The following is a 24,418-nucleotide window of genomic DNA, read 5'->3' as shown; positions in this document are numbered from 1 at the left end:
CAAATAGTATTAATATAATTTGACTAAGTAATACATTAGAATAAATTAATAAAAAAAAAACACAAAAACTATCGAGAGAAAAACTCCACCTTAATTAAATTTTTTTTAGGGGAAATCTCCAAAAAAAAAAATGAAAGAAAAAAGAGTTCTTTTGCACTGAGAACACCCTTTGTATAAAGAAGAGATTGAGATTAAAATATAGCTGTGATAAAATTAAAATAAAAATGTTAGAGAGAAGAAATATCTTCGTAAATAATAATGGAGTTAGAATTTTTTTAATGGTTCAAAATGTTATTTTATAATTTATATCAAGCGTCAATTTAACATATTTATTTGATCAAATATATAATCAAATGTAATTTGAGAAAAAGTAACTCTTCATTTTAATTACACTCTTCGATTCAAATAATAAAAAATAAAAGACCAAATAAATAAATTACATAGATAAGAGAAAATCGAAAATACCTCTTATCCTGTTACATTTACCACTCTCTCAATATAGAATCTAATTTTTGAAAAAAGAAACAATACAAAAGTATATCATATCAAATTTAAAGTGTCGTACTATTATCACTTATTTTTTTCGTTATATTAAATCAACTCCATTATCGATCTATCTCCTAATCATCATCGAATTTAATGATTTTTATTTTTAATTTATGTGACATATTTTATCAAAATTAAATCCGCCCCAAACTCCTGACAGTACATGAACTTTGAGAAAAGAGTAGATATAAATTTTGCATGGCCCTCTCTTTTTTGGACAATAAATAAATAAGACAAACAAACGCATATTACTCTTTTTAATTTCTGTGCCAAATTGATCCTCATCCATTTCAAGCACGTAGTTTTGTGTGAGATAGAATCAAAATTTAATTTTACAATGTTAAAATTTAAAATAATTATTTTAAGTGTTCACGATTGAATTCTTAACTTAAAATTTTATATATGTTCAATTAAAAAAGTTAAAATATAAAAGAAAAAATTATTGAACTTGATGAATTGTTATATCAACTTCAAACTCCATGCCTAATGGCTAATTTATGGATGTTTTAAATAGAGATGGATGCGAAAAATAATAACAATATACATGAGTGCATCGTGTAATTACGGGTTTAAATACATTTACTTGGAAAATACTCGTTAAACAACAATAGAAATATTTCTGGACCAAAGTATTTGTACTAGGGGTATTGTTCAAATTATTAACTTGAGTATAAAAGTACCCTCGCCCAAAATCTCAAAGACACACGTACCTCCTGAACTTATTTTATAAATAATTTTTTACCTCTTTTCGACCTACGTGACACTAACTTGAAAAAAATATCAACACGCTGAGCCCACAAAATAATGTCATATAGGCCAAAAATGGGTAAAAAATCATTTATAAAATAAGTTCAAGAAGGGTAATAAAACCTTAGTATATAGTATAACTGTATCTTTGAAATTTCGGACATAGGTTGAAGGGATACTCGTGCATTTTCCCTATTTTTAACCCTACTAGATCTTCCCATCACATTTTCAACTAATTCTATATGAACTTTTCTCATTAATTCACTAACTACTTTGAAGCAACTTTTGCTTTTAGGTAAGAAAAGACTTGGTAATCAAACAAAGAAAAGATATAGTAGTTCAAGTCATCAAGAATATTGTTATCAACAGGTTATAAAAAAGAGCGTAGCTAAGCAAACCCAACATCGGCTCTTAATCTTTTTACTATATATATAATTTCACCCTTTGAAGTTGTTGCATTTGTACAGGAGTTCCCTGTTTACTCAAAATTGTTAAAACCAATCAAATACTTACTATATAGCTGAGAGTAAAGTTGGAACTAAAATTTCAAATTGAATGAAGTACTTCATTGATCTGCATTGATCCCAAATATTCGAACCTTGTGCATGTTGGGAAATTTAGCAACCACCAGTATGAAAACTGCGAATGTGTTCAAGAACAGCATTGGGTGTTGATAGTCAGTTGTATGGGAAGCTATCAAGTACCTATTCAATGAAGCAAGTTTAGAACATATTTGTAAAGGCAAAAGATGAAATCGTCTTAAACAAGCACGAATCATTTAAATTGAAGTACTCCATCTCTTTTCTCCAGAAAATGAGAAAAAGAGGGAGTGTGATGTATCTGTTGGCAGAGACAAGACAAATGGCAAACGATCATCTCCTATCAACACCATTAGAACTATATTAACTTTATCAGAGAACAAGCTATCACACGAGAGCTCCAGTTCATTGTAAAGACGGGTAAAAAGTTTCATGCACAACCAGTAAGCAATATGATGAAGCTCTTTTTCTTCTCATAGATCAGTAATACGCAAACACATTATGAGCACTATTTAGAAATCCAGTCCATTCCACACTCGTGTAGGCATAAGTAGATCTGAATCCGAAACATATTGCACTTCTACATTTGAACGTAGGAGTGTGTTATTATTGATGAACATAAAGATAGTAGAGCATGTTTTGTCCAATAATGTGCCAAGAACACTTCGCTAAAATGTTATACTTTGACATTCACCACATAATAAAGTTGATTGGAACCAACATTTATGTTTCCTAACATGTACATAAATCGAACAAACCACTTGTTTTAACATAGATAATGTGTTGAAGTCATAAAAGATCAAGCTAAAAAGATCTCATAACAACCAAATCAAAATACATTCTTTAAACTGATAGTTTATCGGATTACTTAATTTAATATTATGGTTTCTAATACGGCTTCCACCAAAAAATGTTTATAGCATTAGCTCTCGAAGATTACCATTTACCCCAGATTAAGGTAATATTGTTGGAGAAACTACTAGGAATCTATTGTAAAAATGCTTTCAGCACAATTATATTGCATACACTTTTTGAGTGTTACAACGAAGATATACAAAATTACTAGTTTCTCATCATTTTTTCCTGTAACGGTGTTGTCAAAGGCGCGATTAAGCCTTGAAGCGAGGCTCAAAACATATTGAGCACTTCGCCTCGCTTTATGTGTGCTTCAGTGCCGTCATCAAGGTTCTACGGCATAATTTTCCATGTCAATGAGCCTCTTCTGAAGAGAAGACACTAATCAATTAATATTTCACTTTATCTTAATCTTTTTTCAAATTTCTTTCTTAATATATTTATCATTCATGTTTAGAAAATAAGGTTTGGACTAAACATATATATTTGCTTTTTTTCTCCCTTTGCACCTTTTTTCATTAATGTCCACAATTTATTTGCAGTTTACGCTTAAAGCCCCAAAGGACCTTAGAGCTTTTTTGCGCTTTTCACCTTTGATAACAAGTCCGGCAATTCATATAGAACCAGTTGGACTGATAGTTTAACCAACAACAACTATGCCTCAGTCCCAAACTTTTGGTTTGCTAGTACCTTTCTAGTTCAATATTATCCAGTCCTAGATCAAAAATGCTTGTGTTAAAAGGTCTAAGGTGATCTCAACTTTAGCAGGAAAATGTTATCATAGAAACCAACACAATCACGGTCCAAAATATTTTCCCTTACAGTCCATTATTGCAGATTTTCTAGGTTCCTTCTTTTTTCCCCTTTTAAGCAGATGTCAATGAATATCCAATGTTGTTTCATTTTTCACTTCCTTCCTTTTACAGTAGAACTCACTGCTTGTCTCTACAGAAACTAGCCATCAGACATTATGCTGTTTCACAGCATTCAATCCTCTCTCATTATTGATTAGTCTCGCTGTGTCACAATAGTCGAAGCTTTACATATAACTCCTTTGTGCTTATATTATTGGAAAATCCTTTTTTTTAGAACATCTGACTTACATATAGGTCAACATCAAAATTAAGGCACCAAAGACCTCAAATTTTTCTGGAACTAAGAGTATGAAATCAATTTAAAAAAAAAAAGCAACCCAGTCTCTCATACAGCTAAACCAATGTCAATAAGTTCACTTATTTAACTCAAAGACTAACTAACTTTTCCAATGACTGAGAAAGCCATTGTTTCCTACTTCAATACTCGGTTAATAATGGGTTTTCCATGGATAAGACTGAGTACTTTATTTTCAAAATCGTACAAGAAGGTACCAAAAAGTTTACAAGGGATCCAGGCTTAATTAACTACAAAAAAAACAGAATTTAGAAAGTACTTGGTGGATAATTGTCTTGTCTTTCTACTCTTCTCACTTAGATACCAAAATTGGTTTACAGCAGGCTTCAATCTTGTGAGGTGCCATATTACCAATTTTGTGTTAGAAAAACTTTTATTCTAGTTGACACTCATAAGTCCATTTTGCTACAACCTCCATACACATATTTTCAATAATATACGCTTAGTTCACTAGGATTGTAAATAAGTACCCCATTATTAACTCCACGACATTAAGGAATTGCTTACTTCTTTGATTACTTATACAGAGATTATAATTTGGGATTGTCATGAGGAACTATAATGCATAGATTGTTATACCATGAATGATAACACGTGGATTCTTATCATCGCAAGCACAAAACTATTGCTGACATCACAGCTGAAAGCTGCAACCAATGATTTACACAATGAAATGAATACTTACAGCACCACAGGAACAACTGTCAGAAACTTCCTATTGGGAGTAAGCTGCTTGCCATTATCCATTTGCTCCCACCATGTCAATCTGTTGTAGATACCCTGGTCTTCAGCAAATGGTGTTCCCTTCTTCCAGTGAAAACAGTGATATGTGACCTGAAGATAAACAGACGAGAAGTTATGCACAAATGAGATAGAAAAGCCTGTTAGGTGCACAACAAGCTTCCCAACTCTGCTATGTCATCTGGTAGTTTTCAGGATTTTACAGAAATATCAAAATTTAACATCTTAAAGGAAAATTAAATGAGTGCCTACTACATTTCTTATGTATTAAGTATCTCAATATTTTCCAGAAGAATATAGCAGAGTACAGAAGTGAAATCTATTCCTAACAAAAGCGAAGCAAGAAAAGCTTAACCACAATAAGGGAAAGGTACTAATGCCATAATGGATGATGATACATTTCATACACTGATGAAGTTTTAATTTATCCAAAAAAATTATCTCTTTTGAAAAATATTCCCTATAATAAAGGTACTGATTCACTATATACTCCTCATACCACAAGACTGGTAAAATTTGAGAAATCACAAGGACCATATGCATGTACCATAATGAGGACAGCCTCGTTCACTAATTTCCTGTATACATGTCCCAGAATGACCTATAAAGGGGCAGCCTGGTGTACTAAGCTCCCGCTATATACAAAGTCCATGGAAAAAGACGACCACAAAGAATCTATGATACGCTGTCTTACCCTGCATTTACAAATAAAATGTTGTCTTCGAAACTCAAACTCAACTTTACCAAAATGAAGTATAACTCAATCAAATTGGAAGCAGAAAACAAACATCCAGGCTTTAAGTAGCCATATATAGGTTTATCAATATTATCATACACCTCTTCCAACAGAAAACCAGTCTAAGATCCATTGCCTCCCAATATCCCAGATCTCAAAAACCATAACACAGTCAATTAATCATAAATCGCATATTCCATAACCAGATCAATACCTAAAAATCCTTTCAAAAAAAGAAAAATGAATACGTACAAGGAAATGAGCGAGATTGACAATAGTCCATGCCATGCCGGATGAGGACCCAAAAACAGAGAGCACAACGAGCCATGAGAAGAGCAGAATGAATATGTAAATAGTCCAAACTCCAGGATAGGTGAACCACTCAGTATTCCGATTCAGATCCGTGGTTGGAGCAGCCCTCACATACAAATTCGCCATCCAAATGGATTGAACAATACTTTCAACCCAATCGAAAAAAGTTATCAATACAAAACTTGAAGAAGAAACAATTGGATATGGCGATTAATATCGCATTAGTATGAGTATTTGATCAACGAAAAAACAGAGACTCACGAAAACGAAGAGGGGATAGGTGGCTGCTATGGGTAGGGGTGGTGGGACCGCTGAGCCGTAGAGGGGAAATTCATCTCACCTTCTTTTTGACAAATGATTGTTAATCCATATTTTTAGTCATTAACTCTTTTTTTAATCTCACCTAATCACAACAAAAAGTAAAGTAACTCTAATTAATTGAATATTTTTTTTGTAGAAATATGTAACCTTAATCCTACACACAATGTATTGCCAATTATTTGTTTTATCTATTTAATATAAAAACGGAGACAATTAAACTATTCAAAAGTTGAACAGGTAGACACAGGTTCTATGTGATAGTTCACACATGACATTGCATCCTACGTGTGTCACATAGGACATATCTTCTACTTGTTCAATTTTTGAATAGTTCTAATGTCTACTTGTTTGTGCGCACATTCAAAGTTGGAGGATATGAATGTCACTTGGAGTCAAGTTAAATATCATATTTATGTATTATATCTATTTAAAACGAAAAAAGATTAAAATGACTTTAAATAGTATGAAATTGACCAAATATACCGTAGTTAATAGTTTGGTAAAAACAAAAAGTAATCCACAATTTGTTTCAAATTTATCAATGTTGTTAGTATTTTGGTACGAAAATACCCCTATTATTAGTTTTGAATCAAACATGTTTTTTTCTTCTTAAAACACATTCATTTCTTAATACTAGTATGTACAAGAATTTTAATATTAGAAGTCTTGCTTTAGAAATTATTCCTTGTGAGAAAATGTTAGCATTCATCTCATAGCAACATATTAACGCAATTTAAACTTTGTTGCCTATTGGCCCTCAGTAAATATTTGCTACTCTTACTCTAAAACAAACGGAAATGATTAGCAACATAAACATTTTCACAGCTTAGCAAATTCAATCAACATGACCAAACAGGACACATCATTTTGCTGGAAAAGATCCAGTCCTATTTACAAAAACTAATCCCAAACTCCTTCAATCACATTTTTTCGCCGCGTTTTAGCTGGTGTTTCTGTTTGATTGAGAGTAACCTCTCTTGTATCACTATGGTTTTCATTTTTGCGTTTCTTCGAGCTTTTGCAATTATGGAATGAAGTCAGTTCCTCCACTTTCACCTTAGTAACATCAGTCCTCACACCAATGTCAGTTGCATACCTGGTCAAACAATACATTCCAACAGTTGCTACGACTAAGCCAGCTGGACTTGTCATGAATAACTTCAGAGGCGACGAGGCAATAGCTGCCAAAGGAGCACCTATGACAGAGGCAGCTTGACCGCTCCTTCCAAGAGCTCCTTGGTCAAGAACAAGAAGACCTGTTTTGCAGTACAAGGCAAAATCTTCACAGTTGTTCTTGAAGACATCATAATTTCCAAAACCATTTTGAAGCAAGTACATGGCTCTATGGATCACTGCCTCTGGAGGATCAGATTGTGCAGTGGTGCATGTCCCACCTCGAAGTTTAGTAAGAAAAACTGAAGGGCTGGTTCCATAGTCAAAGCGGTACAATAGCCCCTCCTCACCCAGGAAACAATCCAAGCAAGAGAGAACCACACCACTTGCCTTTTGTTGAAATCCACAGTCAGGAATATTCGTACAGGTTGAAGACACGTTTGTACTCGAAGCTGAAGAGCAATTTAAGGGAGCAGAGAAGAGAATTTGGTCCCCTGAAACAATACTTTGGTCACGCGTAAAATGAACAACTTTGCTTCCACCAACATAGATTCCTGTTCATGAATTTCATACATTCATAAATACTTTGTCAAGTGACACCAGCTACTGATCAGATACCAGAATATATATCACTCAATATGGTTGAATAGCTCAAATCAGTTGCAATACATAGACGTACAGATGACTGACAGTCTGACAAGAAAAGAAATAACAGGAGATATCGTTTACTGTGCATCATGCCCTCATCCACTAATTACTAGAAAGCGTTACAATGGTAATATATCAGCATCAAAGATGAAGTTAGAGTGATTTCCTCATAATGACCCGTTTTGCAAGACTCAAGAGACGTGCATGTTAACACTGTGATGTAGAGTATAAACATGACATGCAGATCAGATATTTAGAAATTTATCTTTTTCATCAGTAGATATATTGTTGATACAGACATACTGAGGAGATATTGAATATATCAAGAGTATCCGTTTGGCTCCTTTTATAATTGAAAGAGAGTCCATGAGCTTTAGGATGTTCTTCTTTGTCATTTACAAAGACTCTCCTAAATATATTCGCCCGAGGCTTTCGGACAAGACTAAAGGTTCTGTATTAAGGGTCAATCCTACTCTACTAGCGCTAATAGGGCTATGAATGACCCAATATCGAATACTGGTAATAATATAAGCCGGAACATCTAGAAGGGTTCGCTTATAGTCATTCAAACGCATTACAAATGCGATGCTCTAACCTCTAAGTTAAGCGGGCCCACAATACAGTTTTCTTACAAGTATAGTAATTGACTAAACTACTGCCCTTATCCCCTCAATAATCTACTCTTCTTTCTCAGTTTCAAGAAAAAAGGGTAATCTACTTTTCTTTGTATCCAAATTGTCTCAAGTATATAGAGGTATAGTGCTACTACAAAAATATCATCTTAGGAAAAAGTAAAATAATAGAATTTTCAGAAGCAACTCCTGAAGAAGGATGTACCTTCTAGAGGATTGTGTGATTGCTTGTTTCTTTTTCTTATGCCTTAATCCACTACGATTTAAACGAAGTTGAATACGCTTGACACACAAACGGCTTAAGTTCAAAGCTAAGGACCACTGAGATTATAGAACACCAAATACTGTCTAACGCAAGTTTATCAATCTTATTTTCAGCATGTAGGAGATCCAAATGTTTGTCTAGATGAAAGCAGTATGATTCCATTTTTGAGTTTTGACAAGTTCCATAGGTGTTGAACTGGGGAGCAATCCTGTTTAAATTACTAGCCTGACAGATTAAGATGGTGTCCGTATCAACTAGCAAGGAACATATTGGAGGCAGTGACAAAGCTAAAGGGAACGAAGGAAGATAAACAGGACCACCTTTCGGAAAAATTTTATTGCAGGAATAGGGTAAAAACATTTCTGTGGTTATATATGAATTGTTGAGTACCCTTGACTTGAGAAAAGAACCTAGTGTAGTGGGAAAGGAGTTCAAAAGTTGCCTTCCAAGTCAAGTTCAAATCCTAGGTGTGACTAATAATTTTTTAAAATCCCTTTATGAAGATTTGACAATTTATGTAAGCATCGTAATATTGGTGTGATGTAAAAGCTGGAGTAAATATCACAGATTGATGTACGTTCATTTCTGCATATACAATAAAAATGTTACAAAAATAAAGAAATGTTCATCCTGTAATTCAAGTGAGTTCTGAATTTTTATGCACATCCAACCCCAAAATACCATGGACCTCAAGATTTTTGAATGCCAATAACATCTCAATACATTATTTTTAGAATGTGTCACCAAGACTTAAAGATAAGTTTTACAGAATGGTGGTTAGAAAAACATTGTTATATGGAGCACAGAAGATGAAGATAGTGGAGATGAGGATGAGGGCATACTAGAATAGATATGATTAGGAATAAAGTTATACAGGGTAGTGGCTTCCGTGAAGGACAAGATGAATGAAACGAGACGAAGATAGTTCAGTTACGTCAGCACGAGGTGTGAGAATGTGCCAATAAGTAGGCATGAGAGGTTGTTTGTAGCCGGAATTAGTAGGGGTAGAGATTAGTTAAAGATGAACTAAAGTGAGGTGATTAGACGGGACATGTCATAGCTTTAGCTAAATGAGAACATTATTATTAGGATAAAAGGTTAATAGGTAGTCGAGTGTTGTCACAAAGGGACTTTGTGTGGGAGAGGTAGGGGACTAGGCCCCCTACTCACATATTCTCCTTATAATTGCATTATTTCGTAATCACGTAGTTTCTTATTCTTCAATGTATATTACTATTTGATGCTTCATTTGTATTATATCTTGCTATCATATTTTTTTCATTGCAATCTTACATCGAGTATTTTTCATTTGAGCCAAGGATCTATCGAAAACAACTTTTCTATCCACAATGATAGAATAAAATCTAGTACATTCTACCTCCTCAAACTCCATCACGACAATGAGAAATTACTGAGGAAAAGGAAGTCCACAAAGAGGACTAATACTCCAAATTTTTTTGTGGATTTCAATTGTGTCCGTCAGTCTGTTCGTATTTCCGCAATCATCTCTCTAATCTAAACCCAGATACTACTATACAGAATTACTTAAAACCATTAATCGTGTGCTAAAACCGAAGGAACAATTGAAATGGTGAAAAGGGTGAGACTAACCGTGATGAGAGTAAGCGAAGACAGTTCTCCAAGAGTAGATATGGTCACCTGATGCTATCTCGCTCCTTTCTATTTTGTGAGTGAGCAGACCCATCTCTTTCCCTCTCTGCAATCGCCAGAGTTTGATGAAAATGCCGATGATTATTCGAATATTCTACGTGAGGCTCGCTTTCACCGGGAGAAGGAAACCGCTGCGCCGGCGGTTACAAGTTTCTCCGATCTGGTTTCCTCTTATCCTTTTTCAAACTGGACTAAATTTATGTGGGTCTAAAGGTATGTATTTTTATTATTATAATTGTATACAACAATGATACAAATTTCATACACATTATATACAATAATTGCACAGTTTCTATACATATCCTATAAAAAAAATACATATCATATACAAATACATATTCCATACAACGACAAAAGGAAGTTAGTTATATCATTCTATAAAAAAAACCTCTCTAATATTTTATTGTGTGAAACGGATAACTTTTCTTCACCAACATAAATTCCTGATCATGTAGTAGATGGCCTCTTCGATCAAGTTTTTGATATCAATTGGACATTCTACACCTCTTTAGCGATAACAAAATGAATAATTAAAGATTGTTAAAACACAATCTTATACAACCATAAATGTGTTATATACACATCTTATACGAATACATATTCTATACACATCCTATATAAATACATAATCTATATGCATCCTATGCAAATACATATTCTATATACATTCTATACAAATATATAATCTATACACATCTTATACAAATTCATAATCTAGACAGATCTATACAAATACATAATCTACGCCCATCCTACATTTCTATTCAAATATATGTTTTATACAATAATTATACGATTTCCATACACTACATATACAATTTCATATACATTCTAGGGAAAATTACGCGGCTTAGCAAACTTGTATATTTAACTACTCATCATAACTATAATTGGCTATAGTTTGTTATAATTGCCACTCGCAACTAACATTATATATTAATTACGTGGGCTGACTTCGAGTTTCTATAATTAGTTATGTTTGTATAGGTATAATTTGCCAGAATATACAATTTTTTAACCTATATACATATACAAATTCCTCTTTCCCACTCTCTGCCCTCTCTCACTCTCGCTCGCCTCTCTCCTCCCTCTCCCAATCTCGCTTGCCATTTATACAAATGTATATGTATAATATACAGTTATGTACAATTATATACATATAAATTCACCTCTCTCCCACTCTCTATCCTCTCTCGCTCGCCTCTCTCCTCCCTCTCCTGATCTCGCTCGCCTCTCTCCTCTCTCTCCCAGTCTCTCTCGCCTCTCTCCTCCCTCTCCCAATCTTTCTTGCCATACATACAAATACATATGTATAATATACAACTATCTAACCAATATACATATACAATTCACCTTTCTCTCACTCTTTTCCCCCTCTCTCTCTCCTCTCTCCTCTCCTCTCCCAGCCTCGCCCGCCTCTCCTCTATATAACATGTAGCTACAAATTGTAATTGTCAAACTATAGCTATGGATAATTAATTATATTGAAGTGGTTATATGTGAAAGTTTCACATTTTATACAATGTATTTGTTTGATTGCGTCTATTTCCGATGTAAAGAGCCTCATTATTTTTTGTTTTCCTAAATTCATTCAAATTTGGAATATATGCAAATTATTTTTTCTCTTTTTTTTTTGGTTTGATTTCCTGATTCGTTTTTGTTTAGGCAAAAAGTTATTTATGGAATAAAAATGGGCAATTTTCACATATACCAAACATAAAATTCATATTTGTATTTTTATTGCAAACTTTGCATAAGTGCACTCTATAGCAAACATATAAATGTATAATTCGCCATATATATACAATTGAAGCGAATTGTATAAAACGAAATGTATAAAACGAGATAGATAAAGAGACTTGGGCAGAGAATTGTATAAAACTAAGTGTATAAAACGGATTGTATAATTATAAGTATATAAAACAATTATTTACAATTTGTATTTGTATAAAATGAGAAATAGAGAAAGGCAAAAGAGACTGAGGCAGGGAATATACAATTGAATCGAATTGTATAAACAAGAAAGAGAGAAATTATATACAATTTGAATTTGTATGAAGCGAGAAATAGAGAAAGGCAAAAGAAACTGGGCAGGGGAGTATTTTTATTTTATAATTATAAGTGCATATGACGAAAATATATGTATTTGCACGTGAACATACAATTTTCTCTCGCTTTATACAAACAGAAACACAATTTATACATTTCACTTCTGTTTGTATAAGCGAGAGAGGCGAGGGTGTCGAGCGAGATTAGGGAGAGTGGCAAGCGAGATCTGGAAAAGGGGAGAAAGGGGAACAAAAATATATGTATTTATACAATTTTCTTTGCTTTATACAAATAGAAATAGATTTTATACACTTGTGTTTGTATAAAGCGAGAGGAAACGAGCGAGAGATGGAGCAAGAGAGGAGAGTGACGAGCGAGAGTTTGAGGGAGAGAGGTGTCTGAAAAACAGTTTGCTACGGGACACAATTAAATAAAAAAAACCATCTCTTCTTATTATTCTCCGAAAACATACCTAGGTTTTGGCAATCACTCTACTGACAGAGAACCTAAGAGCTACCAATAAGCCTTTAGGCAGGCAGCGAAAATGGTAAATGTCGTTATTATAGCAATTAATTTATTTTATTAATTTGTCATTATATACAATTTTCTCAATAAAAATAGCTTCTGAACGACTTTACACATTTTCTCAAATTGAGTCAAATTAGGAAATAAATCCTCGTTTTATCCTTATTTGGTGAGTAATTTACTTTTCATCCCTCAAATTTTAACAAATTTTAATTTTAATTCTTACCGTTATATTTGTGGGTCTAACTATACACATTTTCATAGTCATAACAATGGTAAAAAAAAATAGAAGTATTTTTATTTGATAACTTAATCAATAAGTTTTGTCAAATGAAACACATCTACGATTAATTGAGGGTTTGAATCATATTTGAGGATAAGTAAAAGTAAGGACCCGTTTGGCCCAAGAAAAAGGGGAAAATTTTGGGAAACCTTGGGATATGTTATCCCGTTTGGCCATAAATTTTCCAAATAATATTTGGGAAAAATTTGGCAAATAATGTTTGTTCATACAATTTGTCATTATTTGGCAAATATCCCAAATTTCCAAATACTAGTTTTTTCTAGTATTTGAGCCAAATATCATTATTTGGGATATTTTAAAAATTAAAATTTTACCCCAATCTTTTATCTTTTACAAAAACACCCTCTCTAGTATTTGCTTGCGTTGTATTACATCATTTTTTACGTGAACACCAAAATAGTGATGAAATATTTAGTGAATATTAAATAATGATATGATTGTTGATGAAAATTATTAAAAATTGGCTTTAGGTAACAAAGTCATGCACTTTATCTACTTCACGATGTATGAAATAATTCTTATTGCACTCGCTCCAAATTACCACATTGCTTCAGTGTCATGGACATTATTTGTTATTGTTGTAACTAACATTCAATTGACTTGTAATACAAACTTTTAGTTAGTTTTGATAGTTTTTAAAACTTGTGTGTATAAATCATATTTTTCTAAAAATGTGAAATATATTTCCCAAATTTCATGGCCAAACACATGGTGAAATTTCACTTAAATTTTCACTCAAATAATATTTGCCAAGAATATTTGGAAATCTATGGCCAAACGCTAGTTCAAGTATCCTAAGTTCCCAAATACTAGAAAAACTAATATTTGGGCCAAGTTTTAGTATTTGGAATTTTTTTAAAAAAAATTACCGGAAACTTCTATATTTTGTATAAAAAAAATACTTTATCATTTATTAATTTCAACTAATATTTGTTACTATCTCCTCCGAAAAGTCTAAATTCTAATTTGAGTGATAAAATTAAAAAAAATAAAAGCAATTTGTGTTCAATGAATTATAATTATAACTGAATTAATGACAAGTTTGCGTATGCGATTAATGTATTTTCTTATATATATTGTTATTTTATTGTTATTGATTGTTTATCAATTATGTTATTAGGTTATTTTATAATGAAACAAATTTATTATAAAACGATAATATAAATTTATAGGTATTTTTAATAATTTTAGAACTTATGAGTATAAATCATATTTTTAAAATAATCAAATATTTTTAGAAAAATTGAGGCGAAACACATGAATAACTTCGCAAAAAAATTCACCCAGAAATAATTTATCAAGAATATTTGAAAATTTAGAGTCAAACACTAGCTAAAAATACTCCTCCTAGTGAAAAAAAGTAGTAGAAGTCTGTTTCATAGGAATGTTTTATCAACTTATTTCTATTTATATTTATAGAAAATTTATGCCCAAAAAAAATGAATATTTCTCATGGCAAAACAACTCTTTAAATTGTTCTATTAAATTCTTTTGAAACCATACTTTTATTCCATGGAAATACGGACAATGAGCTTACATATATATTTCATCATCTTGATTTTTCATCTGATGTTCAATATTCACATTAAAGTTCGATCAAATTAAAATTCACGCTAAAAAATTTGATATTAAAGATAATACACTTCTTAAATAGAGCAACTTCATATTCACCTTTAAAGAAATAAATATCTACGATAAAAAATGTGTTTTACATGCTAAACCAACAAAGTTACTGCAAAAACTAGTCGAAAAATTCATAAGTTGTTATCTACTAGTTAATAAATTTATTTGAGAACATATCGTCTCTTATTGACAAGTTCACATTCATAAATTCATCCTCAATATATATCAATAGTAACCCAAGGACTCTCAAATCAAATTCTTGACTTCCTCTAGCTATTCATTTTTTGGTAAAGAAAAAACTTTGGAATATTATAAAAATAATATACATTAACAATTATATATACATTCTTTATATAATATATATACACAATATACATTAAATTTTATACAACAATAATATACATTCTTTATACATATACACTCTTGTCAAATATAATTGTACATAACAACGATACAGATTTTCTACACATTACGTACAATAATTGTACAGTTTCTATACCTATCCTATACAAATACAATTTATATACACATCCTATGCAAATACATATTCTATACAACAATAACATCGTTTCTGATTACAAAAAGAAGTTAGTTCCTCCACTTTCACCTTAATAATACCTCCGTCATGACAGCAAAATGGACAATTGGAGATTATTTGAATACAAATTTGTAGAACCTTGAATGTATTATATACACATCCTACACAAATACATATTTTATACATATCCTATACAAATACATAATCTATACACATCCTATATTCCTATACAAATACATATTCTATACAACTATTACACAATTTCTATACACTACCTATAAAAATACATACATATTATATACAATCATTATACACTTTCTATGCACATCCTATACAAATAAATATTATACAGACATTCTATAAAGATTTACATTCTATACTCATCTAATACAAATACATACTCTATACAACAATAACACATTTTTGATACACTACTATACAAATACCTATATATTGTATACAACAATTGTACAATTTCTATACAATTGTATTTGTTTTGGTTGTGCCTTTTACCGATGTAAAGAGCCTCTCTATTTATAATTGTTTTGTTATCCAAAATTCATTCGAATTGGGAATATATGCAAATTATTTTATCTCTTTTTTATTTGGTTTTGTTTCCCAATTAGGTTTTGTTTAGAAAAAAGAGTTATTTAAGGAAATAAAATACTAGTTTCCCAAGGAATTTACAAGTTTTTTCCAAGTTGGGTCAAATTGACTCTTTGTTCTATCCTTATTTGCTGGGAAATTGTACTTTTAATCCCTCAAATTTTAACAAAATTTGATTAAATTAATAGATATAATGGAATTATTTTTATTTTGATATTTTTATATAAAATTTGATAACGTAGATATCTGGTCAAGTGGGCAAACTCCTCTATCATTAGTTGCGAGTTTGAGTCACCGTGAAGGATAAGTAACGATACTCTTTCTCCTCCGGGTGGAAAAAAGAAGTAGAATTGTTTGGTGGGGATGTTTTATCAATTTTGTTTCTATTTATATTTCTTTGAAAATTTATTTAAAAAAAAAGTGGATAGTTACATTTTCTTTTCAAATGACTTATGATAATATTGCCTTTAATTTGCTGCCACATTGAAGCATATTTGTATTCCATGCATAGAAATTCAAACAATGAATTATATTTGATCTGTTAGTTTATCGTATTTAGTTTGTATGATTGATTGTTAGTTAGTAAATGGATATGGAAATTTTTAATTTTAGGGCTAGTTGAAGTTTGGATTTTTGAATTTGATTGTGAATTGTTCTTTTTTTTTAAAAAAAAAAATGATATTGAAGAGTTTTGAAGTTAAAAGTTAGGGATAATACCCAATTACCCCCTAGCCTATACCCAAAATCTCAACGACACACCTTTTCTTTGATGAGGTCCTATTACCCCCTCCAACTTGTTTTTTAAGTAATATACTACCCCTTGCGTGCCTACGTGGTAAAAATAATCTGCAAGGTCCATTTGTTTGTTGAACACGCGCCGGGACCCACTTTTCACTTTTCGATAAAGTGACTTTACACTTCCCTAGTCTGACGTTTACTCTTTTCCAAATTCATTTTACCAAAAAAGTAGATGAAGATAAAGGGAAAGTGTTTGCATGTGTGATTTCAAAGCTAAGAAATTAGATTTCCAGTCAAAATTTGATTTTCGTTGTTGGATTTTGGGAGTTAATTTTTGGTTGCAGTGTGTGGATCGATTTCAATCGTGACAGTGTGGGACGTGGGTCGTTCTCATCCATACACAACTTATTCAACTCGGATTTTGTCATAACCCTAACTTTATAAACATTGTCAAAAAAAAAATTAATAATCGACATAAAAAGATGTAAAGAATATATTAAATTTTAGTTTACCTCTTCAAATCAAGGAGCTTGAATGATAATGGATCTTCTTCGAAAATGAAGAACCATAAAAATGGTGGTATTTTTTTTGAAAGGAGGAAGAAGATGTTTTTGAGAGAAACAATAAAATTCATTTTTGTATTTTTTTCAAATTGCTTTGACACGTGGCTCATTTTCATTGGCCATTTTTAACCAAAAGCTGCACTCACTTTGCCCTCACTCCGCACTCACGCGCCCTACATGGGTGAAAACACGTTTTTTGCCACGTAGGCACGCAAGGGGTAGTATATTACTTAAAAAACAAGTTGGAGGGGGTAATAGGACCTCATCAAAGAAAAGGTGTGTCGTAGGGATTTTGGGTATAGGCTAGGGGGTAAGTGGGTATTATCCCTAAAAGTTAGTAATTCAAGTGTTTATAGTTGTTATTTTGAAGTTTTTAAAAAAATATAAGATTGATGAATATATTAAGGTTTTTTAAGGAAAACTTACATAAACATACTATAGAAAAAATATTTACCATTTATAGCAAATAACATTTTTTTTTCTTGATCACTTTTAATTCATTTATAATACAAGTTTAATACATATTACAAATAACAATTTATTATTCACATATAATGCAAGTTTTAATGATGGATAATGTAGTTATTACACATTTTAATACATTTATAATACATTGTGACAATTTTTTACCAAACAAACATAAGATATTTCAAAAACAATTATAATTCAAATATATTGCATACATAATTCACTTTTAATACATATTACAAATTTATCACACTATTGCTATAAATGATAATAAGCAAAAAAATATCGCAAAAATCAGTAATTATTTATGAAAATATATTAATTCATGTAATTTTTCCTTTTTTTTTAATTAGATGGTGAATTGTGTATTACTCATAGAGTTGTCAAATGGAGTGGTCCAACCCAAGCCTAACGGGCTAAAAAGTTAAATGGGTTGGGGCAGGCTGACCCTTTTAATTAAAGGGTCAATAAAATAACGGGCCACGAGTTGGGACGTGTTGACCCTTCAACCAAAAAATGAACAATATTACTCTCTTAGAAAGAGTATCGAATGTTGACGTCTATGAACACAACATCAATTCATACAAAAATTTATTTATAAATCACACTTCGATGAATACTTACAAAAATACATTTATGAATCACACAATTTGGTGAATAATAACAAAAATACATAATAGCCAACGTAAGATTTAGCGGATAAATGTTGATCATTTCATCATTTCTCCCAAAAAAAAATAGCTGGTTAAAAAAATTTCCAGCAACACAAGGCAGCCTAAATACTTGACAAATCATATTTCTAAATATTATATGATTCATTAATTAATGTTTTACAACTCCACTTCTACTTCCACCCGCTTCTACTTCCACCATCGATCACATTTGAATCAACATGTGATATTATTTCCTTAAGAAGTTCATCTTCATATATAATTCACCATGCAAGATAATATTGTAACATACTTGATTTTTTATTTTTCAAAATATTTATTCATAAAATCTTTACAAATAAAATACTAATTAAAAATATATATAAAATATTTTAAAAAATTAATAGTCCACGGGCTAGTATCAGAAGCTTGCGGGTTAGGCCTCTCAAATCAAGTTCTCAACATAAGTATACTTTTTATATAATTTTATAAAAACTTTTCATACAATATGTATACAGTACATTTACATTTTTTATACAACAATAATATATTCTTTGTACATATACACTCTTGATAACTATAATGTATACAACAATGATACAATTTTGTACACATTCTATACAATAATTGTAAAATTTCTGTACATATCCTATACAAATACATATTATATATACATTCTATATGATTTATACAACAATAACACGGTTTCTGATTACGCAAAGAAATTAGTTCCTCCACTTTCACCTTAGTAATATCACTCATCTTGATTCATCCTCAAGAAGACCTCTCCAATTTTTTGCTATGAAGTGGACATTATGATACACAACAAATTCATGTATCAATGCATTGTCTAAAACACTATACACATTGATTCAAAATGTATTAGCAAGCACGTTTGATGGATTCAAAATGTATCAATGCATCATCTAATACACTATACACACTAAATGGATTCAAAATGTATCAGCAAGCACACTGATTCAAAATGTATCATTAAACACTTCATGTATCAATGCATCATCTAAAACACTATACACACTGATTCAAAATGTATCAGCAAGCACACTTGATGGCGCAGTTATTGAAATTAATCACTGATACATGATAAAAAAATTTAAAACCCTTGATACATAGGAAATCATATGATACACATCTAATTCATGTATCAAATCATAGACTAAACATTATAATCCACTTAGTACTTATATATTAAACCTATTGTCTGATACATGATAATAATTTTCATAATTTTTTGATACATATTGGATTCCTTAAAATTTTTACTAATTTCAGCAACAATTTTAAAATAAGTATAAAAATACAAACCCGAAACAATGTAGGCCTGAATCATATATCCAATTACGTGCTAAACCACAACATGATTTAAAAATACACATAATATGTCCATAGCTCCTCCTATGCATAACAATAGTGACTTACAATCAGCGGTGACAATTTAGTCGTGAATATGAGGTGCTTCATATTCATGTTAGTTGCATTAGTCACCACAAAAGCTCTAAATTGTCATCGAGGAAAGGTGATTTTCTGCAGAGCTTGTTGTAATTAGTCACCATACACTCTCTTTATCATGTGTAAAGCCGGAGTAAAGTTTAGTAAATGTTGGAGTAAGAAGAATTGAAGACGTGGTGGAGTAAGAAGAACAATAAGAACGAGAGAGAAATTGTGCAGTTTTTTGAATTTTGAAATTCAAAATTTCAAAATTGGGTGTTTTAATTAAAATTAATAATTCAAAATCCAAAAACTGATTTAGAAGATTGAGTGTTTTAGTGGAGAAAAAATAGGCATTATATTGGGGGATTGTGTATTATAGGAGAGAGAATATTATGTATCTATACACTTCTACTAAAATTAAAAAAAAAGGAATTATGTAATATTTAAAAAAAGAAGGGAAAATTAGAGAATATAAAACTTATAGTTGTGTATTTAAGTTATTTTTCCATAAAAATACCCCCTTGCCCAATTTCTTTTGTCTTTCTCACTTTCTCGTTTTAAACAAATTTAATTATATATAATTTCTCTCTTTCTCATTATATACAATTCGATTCAATTGTATATTCGCTACCCAGGTCTCTTTTGCCTTTCTCTATCATTTTATACAAATTCAAATTGTATATAATCGTCCTATACACTTATAATTGTACAATACAAATATCCCCTGCCCAAGTCTCTTTTGTCTTTCTCTTTTTCTTGTTTTATACAAATTCAAAGTGTATATAATTTCTTTCTTTCTCTTTTATACAAATCGTTTTATACAATTTATTTCAATTGTATATGTATAGAAAATTATACATATATATGTTTGCTATGGAGCGCAATTATGCAAACTTTGCTATAACATACAAATATGAATTGTGTTTGCTATATGTGAAAGTTGTCCTATTTCTATTTATATATTTTTACTTTTACTTGGAAAAAAAACTTAATAAATATTATAAAGACAATTTTATTTGTGGATTTGATTAACAAATAGTAACATAAACATGATGTAATATTGTTTTGTCGATATTTATGATAATATTTTTAAATTATAATTTATAATTTAATTTAATAATTATAAGTATATATACTTTTTTTAAAAAGTGGGCTGGCCCGGCCGGCCCGTAGCCCACGTACTTGTGGGTTGGACCGATCATTATCAGTCTCACGTCAAAAAAGGGCTAGTCCGACCTGACCTGTAAAATATCAAAGCCTGTATGGGTTAGCCGGATGGGGTAAGCTAGCCCATATTGACAACTCTACTTTTTTATTTGATTTAGTTTCCAATTAGCTTTGGTTTAAGAAAAGGAGTTATTTACGGAAATAAAATAATATTTAAGGACTTTACACCTTTTTTCAGATTGAGTCGAAGTAGGAAATAAATTTTTGTTCTATCCTTATTTGGTGGCAAATTTGTACTTTTAATCCCTCAAATTTTAACAAAATATGATTTTAATTCTTCTTTTATTAATAATGGGTCTATAACTATATATATATTTTTCATAATTATAATTAACTAGTATATGTTTGCTTATACGCGTGATTTTTCCTTAAAAAAAATGCTTATGTGTTATAAAGCAATTATAAGACAAAATGTTGCCAACATGTATCATAAAGTAACTACATATATACTTTGATGAAAAAAAAGCCTACATCATGTCATAACAAAATGGTTACATAAGTATAAAATCATATATACTATAATAACTTTTGATACAATATGTATATAGTACACTTGCAACAATAATATATTCCTTATACATATACACGCTTTGATGAATATAATTGTATACAACAATGATACAAATTTTATACACTTTTTATACAATAATTGTAAAGTTTCTATACATATCATATACAATCACATATTACATACACATCCTATACAAATACATATACAACAATAATACAATTTCCGTTACGAAAGGAATTTTGTTCCTCCACTTTCACCTTTGTAATATCATTCATAGTCATCGCGATACCAATGTCATTTATCAAGAAGACCTCTCCAACATTTTGTTGTGTAAAATAGATAACTTTACTCCCACCAACATAAATTCCTGCTCACGTAGTAGATGGGCTCTTCGATCAAATTTTTGACATCAATAGGACATTTTACTACTCCTTCGTGACAACATGGTGGATAATTGAAAATTGTTTAAATACCGTTTTACATAACCATAAACGTATTCCATACACATCCTATACAAATAAATATTCTATACATATCCATATTCTACACTCTCATCCTATATTCCTATACAAATACATATTCTATACAACAATTATACAAACTCTATACACTACCTATACAAATACATATTATATACAATAATTATGTAATTTCTATACAAATGAGTATTATATACACATCCTATACAAATATACATTCTATACACATCTAATACAAATACATATTCTATACAACAATGATACCTATACAAATACCTATATATATTCTATACAATAATTGTACAATTTCTATACAATTGTATTTATTTTGTTTGGCTGTGCCTTTTACCTATGTAAACAGCCCCTCTATTTATAATTGTTTTGGTTTTCCTAAATTCATTCGAATTTGGAATTATATGCAAATTATTTTCTCTTTCGATTTTGTTTGCTTTTTCCGTATTAGATTTGGTTTTGGAAAAGAAATATTATTAATGGAAATAAAATAATTTCAGAAGGACTTTGCAGTTTTTTTCAAATTGAGCCAAATTAAGAAATAAATTCTTATTAAATCTTTATTAAAATTACATAAATATACTACATTAAGAAAATATTGATCATTTATAGCAATTATATTTGATGGGAAATTTGTGCTTTTAATCCCTCTTGACAAATACGAATTTTAATTCTTATTATATTTGTGGGTCTAACTACATATATTTTCATAATTATAACAATAATAGAAAATTGGATTATTTTTACTTTGATATTTCAACTATATCTAGATCCGAGCCAAAAAGTCCCACGTTAGGGGTAACATGTAACTAACTCCTTATCCATCTTTGACGAAATAAACATCTATGATAAAAGATGTGTTTGGTATAACTTTTATTTGTACTACTTATAATGTTGATTTGAGATGAATTTATAAAATAAAACTACAAACAAAGTTGTAGCTAGGGGCAAATCTAGCAAGGGTCGAGGGGTTCCAAACCACCTTCAATAGTTACACTACTTTACATGGCTAAAGATTATCTTAAAACGTATCCAGAAATAACAGCTCGAGTGTCCAAATTATGTCATTTACTCATTTTGTATATAATCTTACTATTTTTTTTTCCGACGAAGGTTGTCCAATTGAATAGCCTCCACTGTTCTGAATCAATTTTGTTCAGAAGTTCACAAGTTAATATACATATATTTAAGATATTTAATATAAATATAAATTATTCGTGAATCCCAAAATACCGAAAAACTAAAATAGTGAAATGGGGGGATTAGAGACTGAGCGTGATGAGAATATGCAGACAAAGTTCTCCAAGTGTAAATATGGTCAGCTTCAGCTAAATCACTCCTTTTAACTCTGTAGCTCAAAAAAACCCATCTTTTTTCAATCTACCAAATCATATTTATTTACAGTCCCTTTAACTTGTTTCCACATTCATCTTAATATTAGTTGTTCACCTTTTCTTTTATAATTATACATAATTACTTCTCTATTTTTGATAAATTAAGAATTGATAAATTTTTTATACTCCATAGATTATATCCTCAATTAATTAATATTTCTTAAAAAATTTTAAGTTTATAATTCATTTACTTCATAATTAATATAAATAAAATGATAAATTTGTTAAAGAATGACAAAAGTCTAACATCGGTGGTTAATGGAGTAATTTTCTTAGATAGTCACTCATATTTAGGAAGTTACCTAGAAATATCACTTATTTTTGTTTTAGGACTACAATATGACCCAACTTTGTTTATTTTTCCTCAAAATCACAGAAAAAAAATATATTATTTCTTTCCTACTAAGGTGTCATGTCACATTTTTTAATTTATTATTAATATTTTTTTAATTCTTTAAAGAACCGGAGGAATTCACATATTTTCTTGAAAAATCGGAGGAGCTCATATTACAGTTCTTAATGTAATTTTTTTACTGGATATAATATGTGGGTTTGTCTATTTTTTTTTTACAAAAAAAATCTATCTGTATCTAATAGGAGATGCGTAAAAAGTGTCACATGTCATTACCACAAATATTCAAGAATTTCAATTTTTTCAAAAAGCATTTTAAATATGCTCTAAAAATACAATTAAAAAAATTAGAATTTTAATATAACTATTTTAAATAAAAAATAAAAGTGCTTTTGTTAAAAAAAAAAACTATAATGGTAAAAAATGAATGCTATTAAATGCCTCTAATTTCAATTTTAAAGGAAAAAAATGAAATGGAACTATTTTTTTTTTATAAAAACAATAATGACTAATACGGAAAAAAAAATGAAAGATCTTTAAATGCTTCAAAATTCAATTTTTAAGGTTAAAAAAAGAAAACTGGAAATTGAATTATTTTATTAAAAAAAACTATAATGTCTATTATATTTGT

The 24,418-nt window shown here is 30.4% G+C and overlaps 2 protein-coding genes across 2 annotated transcripts; both read right to left on the bottom strand.

Moving 5' to 3' along the window:
- Nucleotides 1–1,663: 1,663 nt before the first annotated feature.
- Nucleotides 1,664–6,107, bottom strand: LOC101248754 (uncharacterized protein C119.09c). The gene is made up of 3 exons (XM_010316211.3): nucleotides 5,587–6,107; nucleotides 4,543–4,691; nucleotides 1,664–1,997 (listed from the first exon to the last, which is right to left on the bottom strand). The coding sequence occupies exons 1-3, from the start codon at nucleotides 5,770–5,772 to the stop codon at nucleotides 1,859–1,861; spliced, it is 474 nt and encodes a 157-aa protein (XP_010314513.1). The 5' UTR covers nucleotides 5,773–6,107; the 3' UTR covers nucleotides 1,664–1,858.
- Nucleotides 6,108–6,750: 643 nt separating this feature from the next.
- LOC104645137 (protein LEAD-SENSITIVE 1-like) lies at nucleotides 6,751–10,539 on the bottom strand. Its single transcript, XM_010316212.4, has 2 exons — nucleotides 10,237–10,539; nucleotides 6,751–7,634 (listed from the first exon to the last, which is right to left on the bottom strand). The coding sequence occupies exons 1-2, from the start codon at nucleotides 10,328–10,330 to the stop codon at nucleotides 6,868–6,870; spliced, it is 861 nt and encodes a 286-aa protein (XP_010314514.1). The 5' UTR covers nucleotides 10,331–10,539; the 3' UTR covers nucleotides 6,751–6,867.
- Between the last annotated feature and the right edge of the window lie 13,879 nt (nucleotides 10,540–24,418).

Source organism: Solanum lycopersicum, chromosome 12, assembly GCF_036512215.1.
Source record: "Solanum lycopersicum chromosome 12, SLM_r2.1".
Taxonomy (NCBI): Eukaryota; Viridiplantae; Streptophyta; class Magnoliopsida; order Solanales; family Solanaceae; genus Solanum; species Solanum lycopersicum.
This window is presented reverse-complemented; position numbering and strand designations above follow the sequence as displayed.

Bases quoted from the DNA above. Each gene is read 5' to 3' on its own strand.
- LOC101248754 (XM_010316211.3), bottom strand. From the start codon at position 5,772: ATGGCGAATTTGTATGTGAGGGCTGCTCCAACCACGGATCTGAATCGG. The intron at 4,692-5,586 runs GTACGTATTCAT...GTTTATCTTCAG, and splicing joins TCAATCTCGCTCATTTCCTT to GTCACATATCACTGTTTTCA. The intron at 1,998-4,542 runs GTAAGTATTCAT...TTCATTGAATAG, and splicing joins ACAGTTGTTCCTGTGGTGCT to GTACTTGATAGCTTCCCATA.
- LOC104645137 (XM_010316212.4), bottom strand. From the start codon at position 10,330: ATGGGTCTGCTCACTCACAAAATAGAAAGGAGCGAGATAGCATCAGGT. The intron at 7,635-10,236 runs GTTAGTCTCACC...ATTCATGAACAG, and splicing joins CTTCGCTTACTCTCATCACG to GAATCTATGTTGGTGGAAGC.